Here is a 25,331-nt window from a genome sequence, read left to right as displayed (position 1 = left end):
GCCAAGCGAAAGAGGCGGCTGCATGTGCGAGGAAAAGACTCGAGAGGGCGGCGCAGACTGCAGCTCGTGTCGAGTTTAATAATAGGGCCCTGGCGTTGCGTATGCTCTGGTATGGGTACCTCCTGTGCCACCCCGCTCGCTGGCTCTTCGTTGCTCAATCGCAAAAAAGCCTGCAAGCGAGCATCAAGTGGCACGACTTGAGGAGTGAGGTGTTCGAGTAATGGTGTCTTCTTGACATACAGTATACATTTTAGAATATATGTTTGATGCACGTTTCGGTCTGCAATTTAATGGTGTCCAAAATGGGGGTGCAAATTATGGATTAGAAACTTGTGTGTTGACTGCATTTCTTTTTAACGTGCAGCCAAAAAGATCAAAAGGCATGTGTTTTCCACGTGCATGAACGTACTGCTCGTTGTTTAAACCTTCTTACAGACGTGAAAAGAAGCTCGGGCGACATTGCAAAGTCATATTCTTTTTAATGTTTGAATTTTGTCCAGAACAGGGGGTGGTGCACTTGTACCCGTCGTGCGGAGATTTTCTACGTGTACACGTGGTGGACATTCCGGCCAATGGGCGGCCACTCAAAGATTCTACTTGGGGTTCGTCCCGGGGTTCGTCCTGCGGTTTGCCCTAGGACATCTTCTAGGTTTCTCTCAGTACAGTACCAATTTCCTGTGACAAATCCCTGCGGACTCTAGTGTATAGGTGACAAATGACCTCATATGAGGTCACTTTTCAACTTATTTTTTCTCTACTTGCGCTAGCTCACAAGATGGAAAAAGATACTCTCGCCACCGCAGTTGACTTCTGCGTTGCAGAAGGGCGGAGTTTAGTGAGATCTGAACGTCTTTTCCAGCCGTTTTTAAAATGCCCAAAAAAGAGCCTTTTTAACCAACCTCAAAACGTTTTATGTTGATTTCTGCGAAACCAAAACGCCTGTTTAAAAAGCCACCTCATCATTGAAACTTCATTGGATTCTTAGTCTCTCTGTGCATTGGACACTGCCATCCCAATGTTTTGCAAGATGTTAATGCCGAGGGCAAATACGTTAAAGAAATGATGTCCAAACTGACTTTTTAAAGTTTCGATTTAATTTATATTTTTTTTGCAAAAAAATGGCCGCATATGAGGTCAAATCGCCTGTCGTCTAGACACTAGGCATGAGAGGGAGGGTCGGAAACAACAGCAGACTTTAATAACGGGGTTTAGACGGGCATTGGTTCACCCAACTGATCACTGTCGCCCCAGAGTAGTGCCATTTATCTAGTATTCGCACACGGCGGCACTAATACCTAGTGTCCACTGTGCGTAGTGGAGAAATCGATACTGTAAATATAGTGATGGGAGTGAAGAGAATTCCCTGCTCTGTAATTAATCACCTCATCATTACAGTATTGGAGTTCAATACTGTATTGTAAATCGTACGGCACTGGAGCAAGCGAAAAGTGTAAACTACAAGACCCTCGGTAAAGAGGTACAGTGCGCACTGAAAGTATAAAGACACCATTGAAACCTTGACCTTACACAAAAATACGAAAGATATGATCATGAAAAGCAGCTCAAACGAAAGGGAAGAGAAAGAGTGTACAGAAGCTGCAATCGTTTTTAGAGTATGATACTTGTACGGTAACTTATCTTTAAAAAACTAAATACCACGGCACTGTAATTATAAGGACAATACACGATTACCGATAACGTAGCAGAGTAAACCATTTTTCGCGCAACCAAAACGCTACAGTACTATCTTCTCGAACATGGCCGGCCATCCCCGCCAATCGATGCCCACCATCTAGCTATTCAACATGCCGAAAGGGAAGCAATTAACAGACGTGGAAAAAGGTCAAATTCTCGTTCTCCACAACGGATGTTTGTCTGTCCGAGAGATCGCAGAGTCCATCAACAGGTCGAAGACCGTCGTGCACAACTTTATGAAGAATCCGCAGGCATATGGATCTAAAAAGAGGAGTGGAATGCCTCCTAAGCTAACGCCCGGTTTAAAGCGCAGGGTAATAAGGGAGGCTTCTAAAAGAGAAAAGTCTGCCAATCAGATCCGCAAGGCACTCGATTTACCGGTCCACCGGTCGCACGTACAAGCTCTTTCGAGGAAAGATACTAATCTAAATATAAAGTACACCAAGTTTATAAGTGCTCTAGTCCTCACTCCGATGCATATGCAACAAAGGCTAGATTGGGCTAAAAATCATGTTACTTGGGATGATGAGAAATGGAACAAAATTATTTTTTCTGACGAGAAGAAGTTCAATTTGGATGGCCCCGATGGTTGTCATTACTATTGGCATGAATTAAGAAAGGAGAAAAAAGTTTTAAGCAGACGTCACCAAGGATGTGATTCTTTAATGATTTGGTCTTGCTTCTCTTACTACGGACGGAAAAATTTAGTAATAATGTATGGGAAACAGGATTCTGCAAAGTACTGTGAAATACTTAAGGACGATTTGCTACCGTTTGCGGGAGAGACGCATGGTGAGAATTGGACATATCAGCAAGATAACGCCTCTATAAATCGTTCTTTTTATACCAAGAAATGGTTTACGGACAATGGCGTTGCTGTTTTACCGTGGCCTTCGCGTTCACCAGACCTCAATCCCATCGAAAATCTATGGCGGATCTTAGCGAGGAGTGTGTATGGAAATGAGAGGCAGTATCAGGATTCTGTAGAGCTGTTTGAGGCTAGTGTCGATTGCTGGCAGAATTTCGACCACAGTATTCTTGAGAATCTCGTTGGATTGATGCAGATGCAGAGGCGTTGCATTGCTGTTTTGCAGAAGAATGGCGACCGCACGTCTTATTGAGATCGAAATAAAGAAGGGTTTTGATTGCACTTTTTGTTTGTCCTTATAATTACAGTGCGGTTGTATTCAGTTTTTAGAGATAAGTCACTGTACAAGTACCAAACTATAAAAACGATTACAGTTTCTGTACACGCTTTCTCTTCCCTTTCGTTTGAGCTGCTTTTCATGATCATATCTTTCGTAATTTTGTGTAAGGTCAAGGTTTCAATAAGTCTTGAGAGCAGTCACAGTCCACCGCATCATAGATGATGTGGCCAGCGGAATACACACTATCTACAAAATGATGCTTTCAGACCGATTTGATTGAAATGGCGTCACATTTACGGCATATCCTCATAAATCATCACTAACTGCCGAGGTCGGCCTCGACAACAGTGATCCTTTTAGTTCCTGTGATATGCAACTGACACGCATTTACTCCGCTTCCTCGTCAGTCATAGCACCTGCCCCCTGCAACAAAGACCTGCATGGCAACCTTTGCTCAATTCGCGCACGACGACGAACCCTGTAGCGCTCTTGTACACGGCGACGTTTTACAGCCGTACTTTCCATAACGTGCAAGCGCTTGTTGATAATTTGCCTCCTCTTGTTACCATCTTCATCTCTCAGCGGATGTAGGAGCACATGTGCATTAGTTCAGGCCATAGTAAATTGAAAAAACGTATTGTAGTTCGACTCAGCCCACCTCCACTTGTTAGCCATCAATACCCTAAGCGTACACTGTCGACCGAAGAAGTTTTCGACAATAATGCGATCCGAGGAAATTTGTTTGTTAGCGTTTATCTCTGCTCGTGTCAAATCTCGCCCCTTCGGCTTCTTGACAGGAAGATTGCTCGCACGTCTCGGGCAGCTCCCTGGTAGCCCTTATCCATAAATACTGCCCAATATCTCGGGAAACGCTCTATCAACGGACCAACGTCAATGACATTACACTCTTCCGAAGATTTTCGGAGTTCCTCTCTGTGCCATCTGATGTTATCATAAAATATGTCAACGTCTGCAACGGATCCCATGAAATGTCTACTCGCCCCAATTGCTACGCCATTCGGTAACACACTCACCTCGGTCTTGTATCCGTACATCTTGTGCTTCCCACTAAAATGTCCCTTTGCCTCCTCATGATTTCCGCGCGGACGGCTGCTCTGATGAAAGGTTACGTCCGTTGCGTACCTCGCCATGCCATATACTCGGAATTGCGATTGATCTGAGAATACACGTGCCATTTTGAACTTCTCCGCACCCCGTTTTACATATGCAGCGTAGGCAAGGGGTGTAACCATTCGGATGAAATTTGTGACCAGTCGTTCAATTGACGTGCTTTTCATGTTAAACATTTTCGCGGCGAAGTCCCACATCGTGCCGGTCTTGCACACGGTAAGTGCCATAAAGAGGACATCTTTAGCGTTGTACTTTGACCTTTTGCAGCGACCGACGTTGTAGTTCATGACGAGAAATGGACGTAGACCGTCATACAGTCCCCGATATTCTGCAAGTGTGAAATTTGTCATCTGCAAAACCGCGATCTCCCCTCCATCAGCCACAAAAGAATCCAGAATGGGACAGTCCGAGTCCGTTTCTTCGTCACTGTCAATGTCAGCGGGGTCTTCGTCATACTGGTTGAGTTCATTACTGCGTTCTGCAGGCAAATCTGCAAGGAGACAGAGAGCATCGCCTGGTGAGGTGTGTACAATATGGCTCATGGTGTGGTGTGGGATCTCGGGACTGTGTGAACACGAATATTCTACTGTACAGCATATGGGTTTTATGGTGAAACGGATTGGGCGGGTTCTGTGCCTTGATTTTTGAAAATGGGCAGGAAGAGAATCCAATCAAGCGCATTGTTGCATGCTGTCCAAGCCGTGATCATTGACAGTCTCAGCAGTATGTATCTATTTTCAGAATTTACAGCGCTGTCAACAGATTGCGGACAATATTATATGTTGGTCAATCTTTAATGTAATGATCCTTGTTCTCAGTAATTGATTAATAATTGTGGAGGTGCTTCGCGCTCCACAAGTACAGTAAGGGCACAACGGAGAACACATACAGTGCGTTACAAAAATATAGCCGTTTCGGAAAAAATGTCGTACTGTAGTCAGAAAAGTGTTCTTCAGAAAAAGACTAGCACATATTACTCCAAGACAAAGCGGAAACATTGTGGAGACGTTAAAACTAAAACGGCAGCATCTAGCTTGGGCAGACAAGCAATTGTTCGTATCCGTTAGTGACATAATTATAGCCTTTATACACTCCGTGCAAAATAAAAAGATATTTAAATGCGATAAAGGCCTCAACATAGTTTAACATTGGTCCTCACCACTCCCAGAGCAAGTTCCGACCTCACACCACCGGTTCACACAACCCAGCATGCCGAGAGAAACCAAATTAACGCTCGTTGAGCAAGGAAAAATCCTCGCGTTTAAGGAGGAAGGATTCATACCTACTGAAATAGCAAGGCGTCTGGGTCGATCCAGGAAGATCGTCGCTAACTTTTCAAGAGATCCCGAATCGTATGGGACTAAAAGAGTCCCGGAAGACCGTCAAAGTTACCACCGAGGGAAAAGGGGGATAAAAATGGAGATTTCTAAAGAACCTCAGAGCTGCGCCTCTGTTAAAGAAATCTCGATTTACAAGTATCACGCCAAACAATATGGCGTCAGGTTAGGAAACAGGGGACACACAAGTATCAGAAACGAAGTTCTGTCCCACTATTGACTGAGGCTCATAAAACTGCCCGTGTAAACTGTGCTGCCAATCATGCTTATTGGTCACAGGAATGGAACGATGTGATATTTTCTGATGAGAAAAAGTTCAATGTAGATGGGCCTGACGGGTTCCAGTACTATTGGAGGGATTTGAGGAAAGAAAAACAGCAATTTTTCTCACGACAGGCTGGCGGCGGATCCGTTATGATTTTGGGAGCATTTTCATCAAAAGGGATGTCCTCGTTGGCATTTTTAAACGGTATGCAGGATTCTGCTGCTTACTGTACTACTCTCGACAACTATTTGCTACCATTTGCGTACTGTTATCATGATGACTCACTCGTTTTTATGCAAGATGGGGCATCTATTCATAGATCCAATTTAACGCACTCGTGGTTAAATCAATTGGAAATTAATTTGCTACCGTGGCCCTCTCGCTCTCCGGATCTGAATCCGATTGAGAACGTTTGGGGCCACTTGGCACGTGCAGTGTACGCCAACGGGAGGCAGTTCACCTCACGTGACGCCCTGGTTGATGCCATACAGCAGTGCTGGAATGGAATCGCATTGCACTACTGTAATAGCCTAATTTCGTTAATGCCGAGTAGGTGTTTGAAGGCTATTGTGCGTAGTGGCGATTTGACAGGTTATTAAGTCTCCAGACGATAAACTGAGAAATTTCCCAAATACTCAGTCCTCTCCTAATTATACAATCAACCAGCGCGTATGCAACGGTACAGGTGAAACAGGCAAAAAGAGCAACCTAATTAAATGCCTCAAAAATCGCCACGTTCACGAAAAACACACATTTTCATGAATTACACCGTAAACTAAGAAATCATAACATTTTGCGCATTTGCAAGCCGTGCTGCCAGTATTGCGAGGTGACAATCACAACGCATCCACAAATGCAAGTAACTGCACACCTGTCAACATTTTATTAAAATTGTACTAAACGGTTCTCAGAAACCCAGCACACAGTCACTATCCTCGTCATCAGAGCCATTCATACGCCGAAACCGCATATCCATGCGCTGTTTACGGCGCTGTCTGCACCGCTCCTGTACGCGCTTCCTTTTCTGGACTGTATCTTCCCCAATACAGTACAGACGATTACGAACAGTCTCGAAAAACTGGTGATCAGAAGCCCGTAACGGATTCTTACGAACGTGCATATTTGTCAGCGCAAGACAGGTACGAAATATACAATCATACGAGCCCTCACTCCAGCGATACTTATTTGATACTACGGTCCATGGTTGTCCCATTCTCCCAAAATAGTTTTCCACAACAATACGATCGGATGAGACCTTGCGATTGTAGGTTGTATCCTCCAAAGACATGGCTCTGTTCGGCTGCTTCTTGCGCGGAACTACAGCACGCACATACTCAGATGCCCCCTGATACCCTTTGTCCATCAAAACGGCCCAGTGGTCAGGGTACTCATCCACTAAAATCCCAGGATCTGGCAGCTGCTTAGTCTCGTCCGATTTCTTCAGAGCTGCCTCGTGAAAATTAACGTTTCGATAAAATATTTCGACGTCAGCAGTAGAACCGCGGTAGTGTTTCGTGCAACCGATTGCCAGTCCGTTCCGCAAAAGGGACACCTCCACCTTCAGTCCGTACAGCTTATGCTGACTACTAAAATAAACTTTGCCTTCCTGCATGTTTCCAGATGGCCTGTTGCTTTGTTGGGACGTTACATCAGTCGCATAACGTGCATATTTAAAGTGACTGAAGAACACCTTGTTTTCTAACGCATCATCCATGGTATAAGCATCAGCAGTTTCCACAACGAACGAATTATACAAGTAGTCTGAAACGACGGGCATATAGCCCATGACCGTTTTCTCAAATGTAGATCCTCTGACCTTAAACATATTGCCTAAAAAGTCCCACTGTCCGCCATGCTTAAGAGTTGTCAGCATCATAAAGAGGACGTCTTTCCCAGTGTACTTTGATTTTCGGCCTCTCTCAACATTCCACGTGGCAGTCACATGATCTGATATTTCGAACCACAAAGCGTGGAACTCGCGGGGTGAAGAGTTTATCATATCTCTAATGGCTTTGGAGCCTCCAGAAGTATGAAAAGAATCAAAGATGGGGGAAGAGGAGTCAGCCTCATCATCAGACTCAGTGGGGGCATCGCCGTTAGAGTAGTCTCGTAGCTCAATTTGGCGCTTTAGCGCAGTGTCTGCCAGAATATTGAGCGCCTCGGCAGCGTCCTGAGGGGTGATGGGGGTCATAGTTGATGTGTCGGGATGGTTTTTTGGAAAGAGCGTGCCGATCTGAGCGTGCTGATCTGGAAGGGCATCGCGCTTTTTAATGTATTGACTATGACTGGCGGCACATGAGACCCGTGCTATGGTTTTTGCTGTGTTATTGTGTCATTTCGAATAACGGTTGGTCTTTTCAGTTACCGTTTGGTCTTTGCGCATTAACGGTTGATCGAGGAACGATGAGAACTTTTAATTGGCCGTGACGTCATTTTCGAAATATTTACGTTTTACATTTTGGTGGGGGCTTTGCGCATTGACACTGTGCTTTTGTATGACAGCCCTGTAATTGAATATTTTGGTATGTCTTTGTCGAAGTGATGACTGTTTTGAGAAAAAGTCTATTAGGGAGAAATTTGATATAGTTGGAATAAAAGCTATATTTTTGAAACATGTGTTTATCATGAAGTTTATATCCGGACTCGCAGATGGGCAGTATTCGTTCAGTATTGTATGCGAGAGGTTTCACATACATGTTAGATATTTATGACGATTGGAAACCGGGTGTAGTCAATTTTTGTATGACTTACGTAAAAATTCGAATTTCGGCTATCATTTTGGAACGCACTGTAATCACTGTGCAAATCGACCATGCCTACTAGAAAGGTCTAATTGTGTCCTTATACTTTCAGTGCGCACTGTACCCTTGGTACGGTATGCCCATCGTCACACACGCACAAGCAAGTGCGGAACATGTCACACTTGGCACCATTTCGACCATCGTCTCATCCGCACCCAGAACATACTGTCCGACACAGCCTCTCGCTCTGAAAGATGCTGACACTAAACCTTTTCACGAGCACTTCATCACGCTTGTTAACTGTCAGACCGCACAGGACAGTCTGTCTTTCAGGATAGACTTATAACTAGCGAGCGATGACGAGTAAACGAGGAGGCATCAGTCTTCTGTTCACACAGGTTATGGGCACCTTTTGCTACCTTGCATAATTCAACCTTCCCCGCTTCACGATCGCAACCCACCACGACAAGAACAAACCGATCCCTCCCAACCCGGAGGAGCCCCAGGCTAACCCCATCTCAGCCCCCCACATACATCCCTCCACCGACGAATCCTACGACATCAACACAAAACACGACAAACCAAACGAAAAACTACACAACAAACTACACGACAAATCACACTACATCTCACATCACAAACAACACTCACCAGGACATACGCACCATGGAAAAACGCCCCGACATCCCCCGCCTCGACCCGACTAACTACGGGCCGTGGATCGTGGCCACTCGAGCAGCAGCACACACGATCGACGCCATCGAGCACATCATCAGCAACCCCACTTCCCCACAAGACCCCACCGATCTAGCAACATTCAACCGCAACAAGAACTACCTACTCGGCAAGCTGATCACGTCCATACCAGCCCACATAGCCAACCTCATACTCACCCCCACAAGCGATCCAACTTCTTACTATCTCATACAGGCAGTCACTTCTCACCTGGACACAACCAACGCTTCAGACCACAAATACCTAAAGCAGCTAGCCGAGCAGACACACTTTCTGCCCGGTATGACTCTTGATCAGTACATCAAGGCCCATGAGCAGATCAGAACCAGAATGATCGCAGCACGGTTCCCAGCAATAGCCGACCCCAAAACAACAGTAGAGTTCCTCATCGACGGCCTGCGGTCCAACCCCGCCACGGCCGCGATTGGCAGCCAACTCATTGCCCTGGACCCCAACGACACAAAAGACTTTGTGCACAAGTTCAATCGAATGGACCCGTACCGGCAAGCGTCACAACCACGCACCTCTCAAATACACGGCGACGCCGGAGGCTCAAATTTTTTCAGAAATCCAGCCTCGGCCCCTCAATGCTACAACCGTTTCCACCGCCGGAACCTCCCCGTACCATCCAATCCATGCAGATTCCACATGTCACGAGGCGTCTCCCACCCCCGGCACACCGACGCCGAGTGCAATCACGCAGCACACCCCCGCCATCGTACCCGTCAACCCGTACGCACCAAGCCGTACCAGACGGCACGGGGCGCTCAACGTCAAGACGATTACACAAACGACTCGGATATGGAGCTGGACGACACAACCGATCACAGCCTGCACCAGGACTACTGTACGTACATCCTCGACTCGGGCGCCCACCCAACACACATGGCCAACCTCGCCTCCATACAGACACCACAACCCATACAGCACAAAGCAAAAGCCGCAACTAACCAAATCGTTAAATGCACGCACGCCGGACAGACGACGATCAAGACGAATAAGGGACATGCACTCAAGATCCCCGCTGTTGTATCCCCAAACATAACAAGCAACCTCCCCTCGGTGCGATCCATCACCAAGACCAGAGGCAACGTCCTCTTCACGCCCAACGCTGCATACATACTCGACAAGCGCTCCCGTGAAACTATCCTAGGCACAGCCCCATGGGACCCACCCATCAACGCGTATGCATGGAAGAGAACAAAGAACGCACAGGCAAGGGGCGCACGCACGATCCCCGCCCCGAAACACAGATCCAAAACACCCACGCCGTCGTCAAAACACAGTTCACAAACCCCTTCAAAAACCCTGCCAATCTGCGCCTCATCGCCACTCGAGCCCCTCCTCCCACTACCACAAAAAGAAAATCCATTACACCATTACCTGTAAGCTCAATACCAGCACCCCCCATCCCACCGATCCCCTGTAAAGCCACAGACAAGATCTTACAACACTGGCATTTAAAGCTCAACCATGCCCCCCTACGCAAAATACAAGACATCGCCAAATCGAGGAAGCTACACGGCCTTCCACCCGCTCTCGCCGCCACCCAAAACCGACTGTCATGCTCCGCATGTGCACACGCGAAGCAACGACCGGCACGCCATTCTCCCACTCAACACCACTATGACACGGGCGACTATATAAGTTCTGACACATGCGGCCCTATCCATCCTCCATCCAACCACGGCAACCACCATTTCCTAACGTACATAGATGCGGCTTCCAGATACGTCATGCTGTATTTTCTCAAATCCCGAAGCGAAGTAGGAATCATCATGCCGCAATTCTTCGCGCTGCTGAAGCAACGCAACCGCCTTCCTCGAACCTACCGCACTGACAACGCACGCGAATTTAAATCCAACCACGCGCTGCACACCTACGCCTCCCTCGGTATCAAGTACGAGAATAATACCCCGCATCAGCCTCAGGAAAATTCTATTGCCGAGAGAATTAATCAAACTCTCATGAACGCCGCCAGAGCCAATCTCCACCACGCCAACCTACCGGACGCCTATTGGGAGGACGCAGTACGCGATGCGGCTTATAAATACAACATCATACCTCATCGGGCCACCGGACAAGCCCCATACACACTATGGCACAAACAGAAAGCACAGCCGAAGCAGCTCCTCATCTTCGGACAATTAGGCACAATACCTATATACGGCACAAAACGCAAACTAGACACACGCAGCCGAGCAGTACGATACATGTACTCCAACAGCCCCCACTCGATCACAGTGCAAGATACACACACAAGCAAGTACCACATCACACGCACGCAAGACTTCCGTCCGTACACAAAAACACATGACCCTACAGTGACCACAACAGCCGTCCTCCGCACTTTCCCAGCAGCAACACACGGAACCGGACTACAACTCACCACACCCGACCCCCGTACCAGACAAGAAGCCAGAACCTACCCTGACGCTGCCGAATGGGAACATGCACACGACACAGAGCTCGATAAGCTAGATGCAACAGGAACCATCAAATGGATACCAGACCGACAGATCCCCATACATGAGAAGCTCATACCACTCACAATGACATTCAGGTACATTCGGGATCGCACCGGTACAGTAACCGACCGCAAGGCGCGCTGCGCAGCACGCGGCGACCGCATGACCCCGGGGACACATTACGACCCCGAACAAGTCACCACCTACATGGCGGACAAGACTACAGTACGTCTACTCCTCTCCATCGCAGCTACGCACAATTGGCCCCTAGAACACCTAGACATCAGCTCCGCCTATCGCCACGAGAAATTCCCTCAAACGAAACCGGTATACATCAAGCAGCACCCCCGGTTCAACGGCACCCTCAAACATCCATGCAAAGCAGGTCTACTCATGCGCAATATCTATGGCACACCTCAGGCAGCACGTATTTACCACGACGGACTGTCCAAGCACCTAATCGCGCATGGTTACCAGCCCACTCAGGCAGACCCCTGCCTCTTCTACAAAAAATCCAAACGCGGCCTCATTCTAGTCCCAATCAATATGGACGATTTCCTTTCAGCTGCATCTTCTCAAGAGCTACAAGACGAGCTCCACGCCACTCTCGCAGCCAAATACACTATCAAACGTCTCGGTTTCCCTGCCAGGTATCTCAAATGGCACATCCAACGCCTCACAGATGGCTCTATACACATCTCGCAACCCAACGTCGCCAAAACCATCCTTACAAAAACAGGCGTGGTGTCGTCCAATCCAAAGCGAACACCGCTACCCCCTAAAGCAACCTTCACGTACGCGCAAGACGACCCCCTTTTAGAACAGCACCAATCCTTTCTATTCCGCCAAACAATCGGAGACCTCAGATACTTAGCCGATAGCACCAGGCCCGATATCCCCCCACCGTCAGCATGCTAGCCTCAGTCATGCACAAACCGGCTCGAACACACAAGAACCACCTCCATTGGCTCCTTCGGTACCTCAGCGGTACAGCACACCACGGAATACTGTTCAAAGCCAAGGCTCCCAACGCCTCTCCAAGCCTCCGCACATACAGCGACTCAGATTTCGCCAACGACCACGCACGCCGATCCCGAACCGGAGCAGTACACATGTTCCACGACGCGCCGATCAGCTGGACCTCAGCTTGGCAATCCGTAGTAGCCGACTCCACCTGTGAGGCGGAATACCTCGCGGCCACGGCAGCCACGCAACAAGCTCACTGGCTCCGCCGCCTCCTCTCCGACGCACAAAAACCGGAGCATGAACCCACCTCCCTTCTAGTAGACAACAAAGCAACAATCCTCGTGGCACAGAACTCGGCGCCCACCAAACGTCGAAAGTTCATCGATGTGAAACATCACCTCATACACAACCACATTCAACAAGGAAACATCAAAATCCAACACATCCCCTCCGAGGACAACTTGGAGCAACTTGTGGGGAAAAAACAGAAAGAGAAGGTACCTCGCACAGACGGATAGACGCTCCCGTTGTCCGATGCCTTTATTTTCCTGGAGGCTGCACAGCGCTCCGGGATTTATAGACCTCCATTACGAGGTACCCGCGCTACGAGCACACGCCTGAAAGGTCGTGCAGCGCTTAACATGAGCAATTAGGCATGAAGACGAAGAATTACATAGTTCCAATTTTCCCTTAGGTCATGACGGGCACTGCAATTAACTCTTCCAAGTGTTATCCCGTACAAAGGTTGGATGCTATCAGCAAAAGACAGTAACACCTTCTGTGGCCTCTGTACAGTCGTAAGCGGTGTACGACTGTGCACAACTGTGTAACATCTAATTAATGCTCACGCACAAATTATGGTCCGAAGGGTCATCGATATCCATATCGATATGTACAGACACGTGTACCATTTCCTTGAGTTGAATCTTCCAGGCGAATGATTACAAACGTCGCCGACTACTTCACAAAGCCACTCGGCCCACAACGCACGAAAACTCTCCTCAACAAGCTCAGCTTCGTCGACCCAAAACCCCTATTGGCGAACCCGGGGACTGTCAGACCGCACAATCACATTCGCCAATAGTCATTTTGCAGTCTCAGACCGCACAGGACAGTCTGTCCTTCAGGATAGACTTATAACTAGCGAGCGACGACGAGTAAACGAGGAGGCATCGGTCTTCTGTTCACACATTAACATCAACAAGTCGCTTAATATCGAAGGCCCCTTGAGGGAAAAAACTGTAAGCTTCCTTTGCCTTCAAGTGGCTGTCTGAGAGGTCTACTTGCCTTCGGTCCTTGCCTTCTATCCCTTTGCGCAAGTGGGTTACACAAGCACCAACAATGCAAATTGCCAGCTCCAAGAGTAAAACAAGCTGCACTGCTGACAGTTTCTCCACCCACTTCGCACTGAAAATAGTACACTGTAGCTGTGGCAAAAGAAGCAAATCCGTCCCCAATTTCTGCAAGGATCGAAGAAAATTGATTAATCGCCCACACTCAACTCTCCGGTTCCTGAACGTAGCGTCAAGAGTCCGTTCCTTTTGATACCAACAAGGACTGTCTTGTGCGTCCCCACAAAACAATGTATTGATCCGCACTGAGTCATATGGAACAATTGCGCAAACCTTTGAGTCGGGCATATTGATCTTCACACTTCTATTGGGACTGCGTAGCTGTAAAATAATACCTTGTAATGAAGGATCAACCAGCATATCAGTTAGACTATCTGCAGTACAACCAAGACAGGTGTACCGGTCGCTAAGAGAGATACAGGCCACAAAACGTGGGAACTTTCATCGTTTCATTGGGGAGGAAGAAAGAACTCGCGTCTACACAACCCAACCGGCATCTTGCAAGTGCTAGATATTTTCTCACCTGTACAAGCTTCGCCTACTCTGTCCATCGTTTTAGAAAGATTTCACCCTGTACATTTATTATTGACCTGCGGTATTGTCATAAATGGAGAGCCTTGGATGAAGAAACATTGCTAAACCCTGTTGAAACTACTCGATCTCCGTGAAATGAAAACATTCATACATACTGCAGATGGCTTCGTAGATCAGCCATTCTATATGCTGCGGGCCGCATGTGTTGGCAACATCAGCCTTGAAAAAACCAATTCATCGCATACACCCAGTGATAAAATTAGCATGAGGATGGCCTTACGAGGTGCTATGTCGTTCTGAGGCATTGAATCCTGGTCGATCTTAGACGTAAAATCCAGACGTGCGGCCCATTGAACACTCAGAACAGCAGCCTGCTGTTTGCGCAGGGCGTTGGGAAGGTTGAGGCGGATCCGGAAATATAGTTTGAGAGCGAGCGACACTGGGCATATGCATACGATAGCTTGAAAGGATAGGTTCTGCACTGCCTGTTCACCATCTGTTCCATCTATAGTCCAAAAGTATTTATGAGAAGCATTGAAACTATTTACAAGAAATGAATTTTCCCGTCCCATCTATAACTTCAGCACCATGGGCACACACAATAGAGAGGAGAGCGCAAGTCGTCAACAAATTAAGTTTTAAAATTTCATTTATGAGTACAGTACGCAACTTTATTAGTACAGGCATCAGCTAGCTTTTTAACGACATCTTCCAAGAACAGTAGAATGAGATAAATCTTCTACACAGACACCATGCTCCAAGTCGAGTTGAACAATTCACTTGCACTCCATGCTATCCTCTATAAGTGATATCTGATCGAACTCAACTCCAACGCCACTGTCCAAATCCCTCCTGCCCAGATGTCAACATACACACATTTAGGCCTGGTCCCACCATGCCATCGCATAATATGATGAGCTTGCCCGTACAAGGTCTAGCTTCGAATCAGATGAACTCGAAGACCTCCCAAGTGTCTTCCGCATGTACGGCATCTCTCCCATCTTCATAAATCCAGCTGACTCAAACGCCCGCATCCCAGGCTTGTTGTCATTCCCCCGCTGCACAGATAGAACCATTGCACTCCCACACATACCCTTCTTTGCAGAACGCCCGCCCTGGTCCATTCTCAGAAGCTCCCCGGTCACGCTAGCCGCATACTCAGACTTCTTTGCAACTACGGGTCCGATTTGTAACTCCGGCTGGTGGTCCTTTGTAGGACTTGCCAGGTACCGACCCCACGCAACTGCCACGATAGACGAGCCAGACTTCAAAACTGCACACATCCCGTACTGCTTATAGATGCTCCGCAGCATTGATGCGCGCGATGCCCCATTGGACTTTTCATCGAACTTGATTGCCTCCTCGTGTTCGGCCTTGCTTGGGACTCTTGGTTTCAGGCTGGAACGAGTCGGGGCAACTGCAGGCGGTCTTGCATACATGACGATCTTGATGCTAGGTACGACTTTAAAGCCGAGGCGGCTGTACATTCCCATTCCGAGATCTGTGGAGGTGAGGACAACGGAAGATCGGCTCCTAAAAAGACACGAGACATTGCGAACAAGGGTAGACAATGGATTAATGAAAACGGATGTTAGAGAATGTGATTGAAAGAAGTGTAGAGAAAAAGAGATAGAGGCGAGATACAGGGCATTAGAAATACAAGTATACTTACTTCTTTGCTTCAGCGTGGCTCAGAAGCTCCGAGACCAACTTGGAACCAATTCCACGGCGCCTCATGCTCTGAGATACTAAGACGTTGCCCATCCAAAAGCTTTGTGGAGACGCCTCATGAATCGTCCCGACCCCAATCAGAGTGCCCTTTTTGTCGTGAGCAATGACAATGGTGGTCTCTGTGACTGATAGATCAAACGGTGTCTGATTCCACCCAGCTTCCTCATCTTCAAAGCGAGTAATCTGCTCCAGAAGATCGCGGTCCGGGGCCCCTATGACTTGTACGGTGGTTTGGGTTGTAGGCTTGGAGGTGAGCTGCGTAGCTTTGCTATGTGGGCTTCGCGCAGAGTGGGGGGCGGAATGGACGGGTGACATGTTAGAGGTTCTGTGGATGAAGTGAATAGTTATCTCGAAGACAGTAGGTTCTTTTGTTTGAGTTGTGAGAAGAATAATTTCGTTCGCTGTGAGAGATTACGTTCATCTTTTATACCGACCTATGTTTCAGCACGAACTCCAAAACAAAACGACACTTTTTCCAACCCTGATTTACTCGCAATGACTTCAATCCAAGCGCAAACGCTTTTTGAGCTTGTACATCCGCGGAGCAGAGAAGATCGATGAGATTTCCATCCCATTATTGCGCCATAGACATCTGGAGTAGACAGTGGACCCTATATTGCCGTGAAAAACAGATTGACTTCTATCTATAATGTTTCGCTATTACTATTCTGTCACGTAACATGCTGAATGTTGTCGTTGAGCATTCCACGTTCTACTCTACAAAGCAAGAAATATTGATTTTCTTCTAGGTGACCGCTTACAAATTTTAGGATCCACAACATAGAAGGTCGTGTGTCGAAAAGAGAAGATTTCTCGACACAGCAATAGCGACATTCTCCATCATTTGTCAATTGCTCTGGCTTAAATCAATAGGTGACAATCTTGAAAAATATTAAATCGTTCATATGAATCACAAGAAACCTCGAAATGCTCAATGAAGAGATGTATACTGGGGGAAAAATGAACAACTAATATACCAGTGGGGATATGCGGACAATGAACAAAGTTTGTCTGAGATTATACCTGTGAGCAACACCCAATGGGAAGTGAACGTGGGAAGAGTCAGAGAAACACGCAAGTGTCGCCACTATTACAGTCAAAAGTGCGCGAAAACATCTTTGTGGACGAAACGGTAATCAGATGATGTTGGCGAAATGACATAATGACTCTACGACTCAATCCCTCATCGGAAACGAATGATGCACACGTACAGCAGTAGCATACAGGAGGAGTGACACAAAGAGCTGTATTGAGCGACGAGATTGAGAACATGACGAGAGGCCTTTCTGTTAGCCAATCGCGATCTGTTTGCCCTTCTTTTAGGTGTGTGCTTGTTGCCGGTGACAAAGTCATTTCTGACCATTTGTTTTGACAGGCTCCCCTTTCGTGGCACTCGCCGTTCATTGCTGTCTACCCAGACCCTGCTTCGGCGATTGTTCGATCCAATACTGTACAATCTTCGAATTGTGATGCCTTCAGTAACGAGGAGAGACACGATGGCAAAATGCTGGCGAAGGAAAGAGGTCCAGCTAACAATCCCTGAACTCATGCGCCTCTCGGGAATACGCTATCGACGACGTGAACACAAGTGTCTAAGTTTGGGATGCACAGCTGTTCATTGAAGGTCACTGGGCTGTGCCCAAGCCTTCGCAGTTGTCGCTTCAAATTGTTGTAGACATTTGATTTCATAAACGGAAAACAGTCTCAGTCACTGCGCATCCGCTCGCAAAGCATATGGAATTTTTCTTTGATCTGTTCTTTCCAACGGCTGCTTGACGGTTTCATGCTGAGAACTGGGCCAGTCGGCAAGGCTGGGGCGTTGATTGAGCCGGCTTTTGACTGCGATGTAAGTCAAGTTATAAAAGGGTATAACTCAAAGAAGAGCCTCGCTTCACGTGCACCTTTCAGAAGACGCTTTACTGAAGGTTCTTTCGCCAAGTGTCCTCATATGAAGCTTACACTTTGCTAGAGCATCGCTCGCGACAAGATAGATGTACATGGGGACATGTTTCGCGGGGACACCTTGGTCACCTCTGCTTGGCTGTAGAAGTGTTGCTTTCTCAAGATATAAAATGAGCGACGAACATATTCTTTTCGTCAGAGTTAGTTAAATGGTGAAAGTTGCGTCATTGATCGTCTTTGGTCTTATCGAGGTCGAGAACGATGGAGCGCAACCCTGACCTACACTTTTCAACATGGTTAATTCCGAAAGCATGGACCTGAACCAAAGTGAAAGAGGGCAAGGGTAAAACTTTGCCTCCACTACACCCTGAAAGATGAAGAGATACTGCTTATCAATAATATAAACACGCCCCCGGCCGTCGTATCGGTGTTGAAGTTTTTTTTAGTGACAACTAGCTAGAGAACGATGTGAGGACGTCTTCTGGCAGGAACATCATGTCACCGGTAGCAAAACGAACAAAATGGCTTATCCCCAAAAACATGAATATGGACCGCGCCGCGAGGGAGGGTGTGTCCATTTCATATGTCGTGTCTCCTTCTCATATTTCTATCAAAGACTTTTGTTGGCCTTTTTCATTTAAGTGCAGTCGCAGATCGAAGTTACTCTATGAAGTTCTCACTTCCTCTCTGGTTTGTGTAGCAGTAGTTTTGAGATAATGTCCTCTTGCTATGTTAGTCAATCTTGGGCATGTTGGCAAGACAATTTTGTAACAAGATCTGCTTGGAAAAGGCCTGACAAGGAAACTAATTTCTGTGTAGAGTACTGTAACGAGCGCGTGTTTGCATGTCCTCCTCTGTCTACTCGGACTTGTGAGACAGGAAAGAGGAGGCCATATACAAAAGTTGGGAATATGCTGCAGGCAAGTCAAAGCGCGTCTCACGGAAGCGGTTCTATAGCGCGTACTTCGGTTGGGGTGGAGCGATGCCGAAAAGCTATACCGACATAGTTATGTCAATATGGAACACAAGGATATGCACGAATCTCAATATGGACGTTCTGTCGTATTCCATAGCTTGTACAAAAGTTATAAATGAGCGCAGCTAAGTCACACTATTGAAACAATAATGTAAGTCAGTGAAGGGCTCACATTATTGTTGCAACGCGATCAAGGAACTGCACTCGACAGGAGCGAAAGCGGTATGTACATGTGAATACTGCACTTAAACATATCCATATTTAATATGTTCATATGATCTACTTGCTAGAAGGAAACAAAGAATCTATATAAGTTATACGCCTTGGTTAAGTTGGCACATTAAAGTTCAGGCGTGGTCCTAGAAAGTCAATTCGCGTTTGTATCATTGTGTCTCTCCAAAAAGGAGATTTTCAGCATCTTGCTTGTTCGTTTGCAAGCGCTGGGCATGACTGGACATGCCTATGCAAGATCCCACCATGCCATCGCATGGTATGATGAGCTTGCCCGTACAAGGTCTAGCTTCGAATCAGATGAACTCGAAGACCTCCCAAGTGTCTTCCGCATGTACGGCATCTCTCCCATCTTCATAAATCCAACTGACTCAAACGCCCGCATCCCAGGCTTGCTGTCATTCCCTCGCTGCACAGATAGAACCATTGCACTCCCACACATACCCTTCTTTGCAGAACGCCCGCCCTGGTCCATTCTCAGAAGCTCCCCGGTCACGCTAGCCGCATACTCAGACTTCTTTGCAACTACGGGTCCGATTTGTAACTCCGGCTGGTGGTCCTTTGTAGGACTTGCCAGGTACCGACCCCACGCAACTGCCACGATAGACGAGCCAGACTTCAAAACTGCACACATCCCGTACTGCTTATAGATGCTCCGCAGCATCGATGCGCGTGATGCACCATTGGACTTTTCATCGAACTTGATTGCCTCTTCGTGTTCGGCCTTGCTTGGGACTCTTGGCTTGAGGCTGGAACGAGTCGGGGCGACTGTAGGCGGTCTTGCATACATGACGATCTTGATGCTAGGTACGACTTTAAAGCCGAGGCGGCTGTACATTCCCATTCCGAGATCTGTGGAGGTGAGGACAACGGAAGATCGGCTCCTAAAAAGACACGAGACATTGCGAACAGGGGTAGACAATGGATTAATGAAAACGGATGTTAGAGAATGTGATTGAAAGAGGCGTGGAGGAAAGAGATAGAGGCGAGATACAGGGCATTAGAAATGCAAGTATACTTACTTCTTTGCTTCAGCGTGGCTCAGAAGCTCCGAGACCAACTTGGAACCAATTCCACGGCGCCTCATGCTCTCGGCAACAAACACGTTGCCCATCCAAAAGCTTTGAGGGGACATGGCATTCAGAGTGCCAGACCCGACTATGGCTCCATTTTTATCATAGACGACGGCGATGGTGGGTTTTGAAACCGAGAGATCAAACGTTGTCTGATTCCAGCCGGCTTCTTGGTCCTGCAAGCGAGTGAGTTGTGTCAAAAGGCGGCTGGTTGGGGCCTCATGGATTTTGACGGTAGTTTTCGTGAGGGACTTGGAGGTGGTTTGGGTAGACTTGCCCTGAGTGCGTTTGGAAGATTTGATTGATGAACTGACACGAGACATTGTGAGGAGTTTGTTTGAGGTGAGTTGAAATGAGCTGTATGTGTTAGGAGAGTTGGTTTGTTTGTTTGTGTGAGGAATTTTAGTTGGGGGAAGGAAGGTTTGGTGAGGTTTTATAGCGAGGAAAATAGTGTGTATCTAGGGAGCGGTGGTGCTCTTAACAAAGGTGGTCAGCGTGGGAGTCAATGTAGGATCAAGTAGATGCTTCATTGCAGACTATGGACAAGGATTTCGGTAGTTGAGCTGGGCTTTGTGTTGAGGTTTGGTACAGTTTCCAAAGACAAGCACAAAGACAAAGACGTTGGCAGTGGACGGTAGTTCCGATGGGGCAACAGGGAGCTCCGAGGGGCAAAAAGATTGGAGGCGATGAGAACGCCAAAGTTGTAAAAAGGGAAACCAAGTCAAGAGGGCGTGTTCGGGAAAAAAGTACGGGTTTGTAATCCACGTTACGGTAGTGATAGAAATGACTAGTGAGAGTGTACAGTATAGTGAGTTGGTGTGTGAAAGTGACGAGATGTTTCGTAGGAGCGGGATGGGTGGCACACAACGTCCGCGAAAGAGGAGGCATGGGGAAGGATGCGGGGGGAGGAGAGGGGGGTTGGGGGTGGGCGGCGGAGTGGATGGTGTCGTGGCACACTGAGCATGTGAGCATGTGTAAGGGGAGCAAGTTGAAACGGGGACAAAGGACAGTAGGTGTTCGGTAACAGTTGTCACTTGTTTCCGGCAGCGCGTGGATTGGTGAGTGACGGAGGGCGGAAGAAGCGGGGGAGTGGTGCTGGTGCTCGCACCAACGCAACTCGCACGAGTTGCGTGCGTGGGGGGGTGAAGTACTGGTGGGAAGCGGTGACAATTAGCAGGGCTTGTCAAATGTGGCGTGGGGGACCACGAGCGTAGGCGGGGCACGGAGCGCGAAGGTGGGGATCTGGGGATCTGTAAATAAAGATGCGGGGAGATGGCGGGACGCGGGGACTACACGGCGGGAAAGGGGACAAGCGCGCATGTTTGGCACAGAAGGGGGGTGGCAGCGTGTGCCAAGCGCGGGATCCGTGGTGGAGAGGGCGAGGCCGGCGCGCGCAGATACAGGTGACGGTCGTGTGTCACGGGCGCGGCCGCTCAGTCTACATGCGCGCAAACTAACGACGGCCCTGTGTCCTGGGGCGCGAGTGTTCAGTGGGCAGCGTGCGCGTGTGGACCTGCGCCGCACTGGCGCGCTGCCGCGCCGGCCGCCGTGCCATCCGTCCGGCGCCGGCACGCGGCGCATCCGAGCGCGGGTATGGCGCGCGGCGCACGTGCGGGGACGCGGCTCCCGCGGGGGAACGGCGAATGGCCCGCGCGCGGCGGCGCATGGCTCGGCCGTTGCGGCGTGGTGCTGTCGTCCGAAAGCGTTTCCACGACCTCGATAAGACCAAAGACGATCTCTATTTAAATTTAAATAAATTAAAATTTAAAAATGACGCAACTTTCACTCATCATATTCTTCAGCTTCTATTTATTTAATTATTTAAGAGGAGCAAAACTCCCATCCATACTAATTAGCGCAAAGTTTTACACCGAACTGTGCCGCAACGGTAAAACTCTGCCTCTATTACATCCTGAAAGATGAAGAGATACTGCTTATTGTAGCACAGTATTGTACTGTGCTGTTTAGAATTTCCTGCTTCACTGATTTCACTGTCGGGACTGTCGGTACTGTCGGTACCGTCATCTGTACCGTTATCTGCTGACAAAATATACCCTTCGTATCCGCTGATGCTGGCAAACCTCAGGCTGTAACAGCCCTCTGGGAACAGGAGTATAGATAGAGACAGATGTTCTGGACCCCGTAAAAAATAGAGGATACCACTTTATTCATTTTTGACTACGCGTGACTTCCCACGAGCGGAAGCCTTCAATATTATCAATCATATAAACATGCCCCCGGGCGTCGTATCGGTGTTGAAGAATTTTTTTGTGAACAACTAGCTAGTGTCTCTCCGACCAAGCGTTCGCATAACATAAAAGTCTGCACATTTTATTTCTTTTCAATTTTGATGGCCACGGTTTCGTTTTTTCTTTCGTAGATTGATTGGTTTTAACTTTTTCGGAAGTTAGAACCGAATGGAAAGCCCTCAACGCAATGTTTTTTATGCTGCTGGCATAAAATTAGCTTTAAGAAAAATGCTTGTTGTAAGCTGACTTTTTCTTTTGAACATCTTTATATGCATCAACGAGTTGGTTTTCACTAGAATCGACATACAAGTGCTTTACGTGTGGTGATGGCCTTCTGGTTTAAAAAAACAGAAGTAAAATCGCGAGTCTGGTTGGCTGGAAAAAGTAAAATAACTTTTGTCCTCATATGAGCACTAACTGTCCGATAGACACTAGAGAACAATGCGGGGACGGCTCTTGGCAGGAACATCACGTCACCAGTAACAAAACGAACAAAATGGCTTAATCGCCAAAAACAAGAATATGGACCGCGCCGCGAGGGAGGGTGTATCCATTTCATATGTCGTGTCTCCTTCTCATATGTCTATCAAAGACTTTTGTTGGCCTTTTTCATTTAAGTGCAGTCGCAGATCGAAGTTACTCTATGAAGTTCTCACTTCCTCTCTGGTTTGTGTAGCAGTAGTTTTGAGATAATGTCCTCTTGCTATGTTAGTCAATCTTGGGCATGTTGGCAAGACAATTTTGTAACAAGATCTGCTTGGAAAAGGCCTGACAAGGAAACTAATTTCTGTGTAGAGTACTGTAACGAGCGCGTGTTTGCATGTCCTCCTCTGTCTACTCGGACTTGTGAGACAGGAAAGAGGAGGCCATATACAAAAGTTGGGAATATGCTGCAGGCAAGTCAAAGCGCGTCTCACGGAAGCGGTTCTATAGCGCGTACTTCGGTTGGGGTGGAGCGATGCCGAAAAGCTATACCGACATAGTTATGTCAATATGGAACACAAGGATATGCACGAATCTCAATATGGACGTTCTGTCGTATTCCATAGCTTGTACAAAAGTTATAAATGAGCGCAGCTAAGTCACACTATTGAAACAATAATGTAAGTCAGTGAAGGGCTCACATTATTGTTGCAACGCGATCAAGGAACTGCACTCGACAGGAGCGAAAGCGGTATGTACATGTGAATACTGCACTTAAACATATCCATATTTAATATGTTCATATGATCTACTTGCTAGAAGGAAACAAAGAATCTATATAAGTTATACGCCTTGGTTAAGTTGGCACATTAAAGTTCAGGCGTGGTCCTAGAAAGTCAATTCGCGTTTGTATCATTGTGTCTCTCCAAAAAGGAGATTTTCAGCATCTTGCTTGTTCGTTTGCAAGCGCTGGGCATGACTGGACATGCCTATGCAAGATCCCACCATGCCATCGCATGGTATGATGAGCTTGCCCGTACAAGGTCTAGCTTCGAATCAGATGAACTCGAAGACCTCCCAAGTGTCTTCCGCATGTACGGCATCTCTCCCATCTTCATAAATCCAACTGACTCAAACGCCCGCATCCCAGGCTTGCTGTCATTCCCTCGCTGCACAGATAGAACCATTGCACTCCCACACATACCCTTCTTTGCAGAACGCCCGCCCTGGTCCATTCTCAGAAGCTCCCCGGTCACGCTAGCCGCATACTCAGACTTCTTTGCAACTACGGGTCCGATTTGTAACTCCGGCTGGTGGTCCTTTGTAGGACTTGCCAGGTACCGACCCCACGCAACTGCCACGATAGACGAGCCAGACTTCAAAACTGCACACATCCCGTACTGCTTATAGATGCTCCGCAGCATCGATGCGCGTGATGCACCATTGGACTTTTCATCGAACTTGATTGCCTCTTCGTGTTCGGCCTTGCTTGGGACTCTTGGCTTGAGGCTGGAACGAGTCGGGGCGACTGTAGGCGGTCTTGCGTACATGACGATCTTGATGCTAGGTACGACTTTAAAGCCGAGGCGGCTGTACATTCCCATTCCGAGATCTGTGGAGGTGAGGACAACGGAAGATCGGCTCCTAAAAAGACACGAGACATTGCGAACAGGGGTAGACAATGGATTAATGAAAACGGATGTTAGAGAATGTGATTGAAAGAGGCGTGGAGGAAAGAGATAGAGGCGAGATACAGGGCATTAGAAATGCAAGTATACTTACTTCTTTGCTTCAGCGTGGCTCAGAAGCTCCGAGACCAACTTGGAACCAATTCCACGGCGCCTCATGCTCTCGGCAACAAACACGTTGCCCATCCAAAAGCTTTGAGGGGACATGGCATTCAGAGTGCCAGACCCGACTATGGCTCCATTTTTATCATAGACGACGGCGATGGTGGGTTTTGAAACCGAGAGATCAAACGTTGTCTGATTCCAGCCGGCTTCTTGGTCCTGCAAGCGAGTGAGTTGTGTCAAAAGGCGGCTGGTTGGGGCCTCATGGATTTTGACGGTAGTTTTCGTGAGGGACTTGGAGGTGGTTTGGGTAGACTTGCCCTGAGTGCGTTTGGAAGATTTGATTGATGAACTGACACGAGACATTGTGAGGAGTTTGTTTGAGGTGAGTTGAAATGAGCTGTATGTGTTAGGTTGTAGCCCGAGCACGTGTCGACGGCGATCGTGTGGGGCTTAAACGCGTTGCCTTCGGTGGCCACGGAGCCCAAGACGTTATATATTTTCGACGTCATGAGGCATACGAGGCCATCGACCACCTTGGGAGCGACCTTATCGGTGAGGTCGTTCCGCCGGGGCCTTCGAAT

General features: G+C 47.8%; 4 protein-coding genes across 4 annotated transcripts; 2 read left to right on the top strand and 2 right to left on the bottom strand.

Annotated features, from left to right (window-relative positions):
• The first annotated feature begins 1,805 nt into the window (after window positions 1–1,805).
• CHC_T00005723001 (hypothetical protein) lies at window positions 1,806–2,816 on the top strand. Its single transcript, XM_005717609.1, has one exon. The coding sequence runs from the start codon at window positions 1,806–1,808 to the stop codon at window positions 2,814–2,816; it is 1,011 nt and encodes a 336-aa protein (XP_005717666.1).
• Window positions 2,817–5,725: 2,909 nt separating this feature from the next.
• Window positions 5,726–6,175, top strand: CHC_T00005722001 (hypothetical protein). The gene has a single exon (XM_005717608.1). It carries the CDS (start codon window positions 5,726–5,728, stop codon window positions 6,173–6,175), a length of 450 nt encoding a protein of 149 aa, XP_005717665.1.
• Window positions 6,176–19,441: 13,266 nt separating this feature from the next.
• On the bottom strand, window positions 19,442–21,605 carry CHC_T00005721001 (hypothetical protein). Its single transcript, XM_005717607.1, has 4 exons — window positions 21,489–21,605; window positions 20,823–21,380; window positions 20,235–20,743; window positions 19,442–20,096 (listed from the first exon to the last, which is right to left on the bottom strand). Exons 1-4 carry the CDS (start codon window positions 21,603–21,605, stop codon window positions 19,442–19,444), a joined length of 1,839 nt encoding a protein of 612 aa, XP_005717664.1.
• A 2,341-nt stretch (window positions 21,606–23,946) lies between these two features.
• On the bottom strand, window positions 23,947–25,113 carry CHC_T00005720001 (hypothetical protein). Its single transcript, XM_005717606.1, has 2 exons — window positions 24,740–25,113; window positions 23,947–24,601 (listed from the first exon to the last, which is right to left on the bottom strand). The coding sequence occupies exons 1-2, from the start codon at window positions 25,111–25,113 to the stop codon at window positions 23,947–23,949; spliced, it is 1,029 nt and encodes a 342-aa protein (XP_005717663.1).
• Window positions 25,114–25,331: the final 218 nt, after the last annotated feature.

Source organism: Chondrus crispus, genomic scaffold (assembly GCF_000350225.1).
Source record: "Chondrus crispus Stackhouse genomic scaffold, scaffold_31, whole genome shotgun sequence".
In the NCBI taxonomy this organism is placed as follows: Eukaryota; Rhodophyta; class Florideophyceae; order Gigartinales; family Gigartinaceae; genus Chondrus; species Chondrus crispus.
This window is presented reverse-complemented; position numbering and strand designations above follow the sequence as displayed.

Coding starts and splice junctions, on each gene's coding strand:
- CHC_T00005723001 (XM_005717609.1), top strand. CDS start 1,806: ATGCCGAAAGGGAAGCAATTAACAGACGTGGAAAAAGGTCAAATTCTC.
- CHC_T00005722001 (XM_005717608.1), top strand. CDS start 5,726: ATGATTTTGGGAGCATTTTCATCAAAAGGGATGTCCTCGTTGGCATTT.
- CHC_T00005721001 (XM_005717607.1), bottom strand. CDS start 21,605: ATGCGCGCTTGTCCCCTTTCCCGCCGTGTAGTCCCCGCGTCCCGCCAT. Junction 20,744..20,822: donor TACCGAAATCCTTGTCCATA/GTCTGCAATGAA, acceptor ACCGCTCCCTAG/ATACACACTATTTTCCTCGC. Junction 20,097..20,234: donor AGCCACGCTGAAGCAAAGAA/GTAAGTATACTT, acceptor GTGTCTTTTTAG/GAGCCGATCTTCCGTTGTCC.
- CHC_T00005720001 (XM_005717606.1), bottom strand. CDS start 25,113: ATGTCTCGTGTCAGTTCATCAATCAAATCTTCCAAACGCACTCAGGGC. Junction 24,602..24,739: donor AGCCACGCTGAAGCAAAGAA/GTAAGTATACTT, acceptor GTGTCTTTTTAG/GAGCCGATCTTCCGTTGTCC.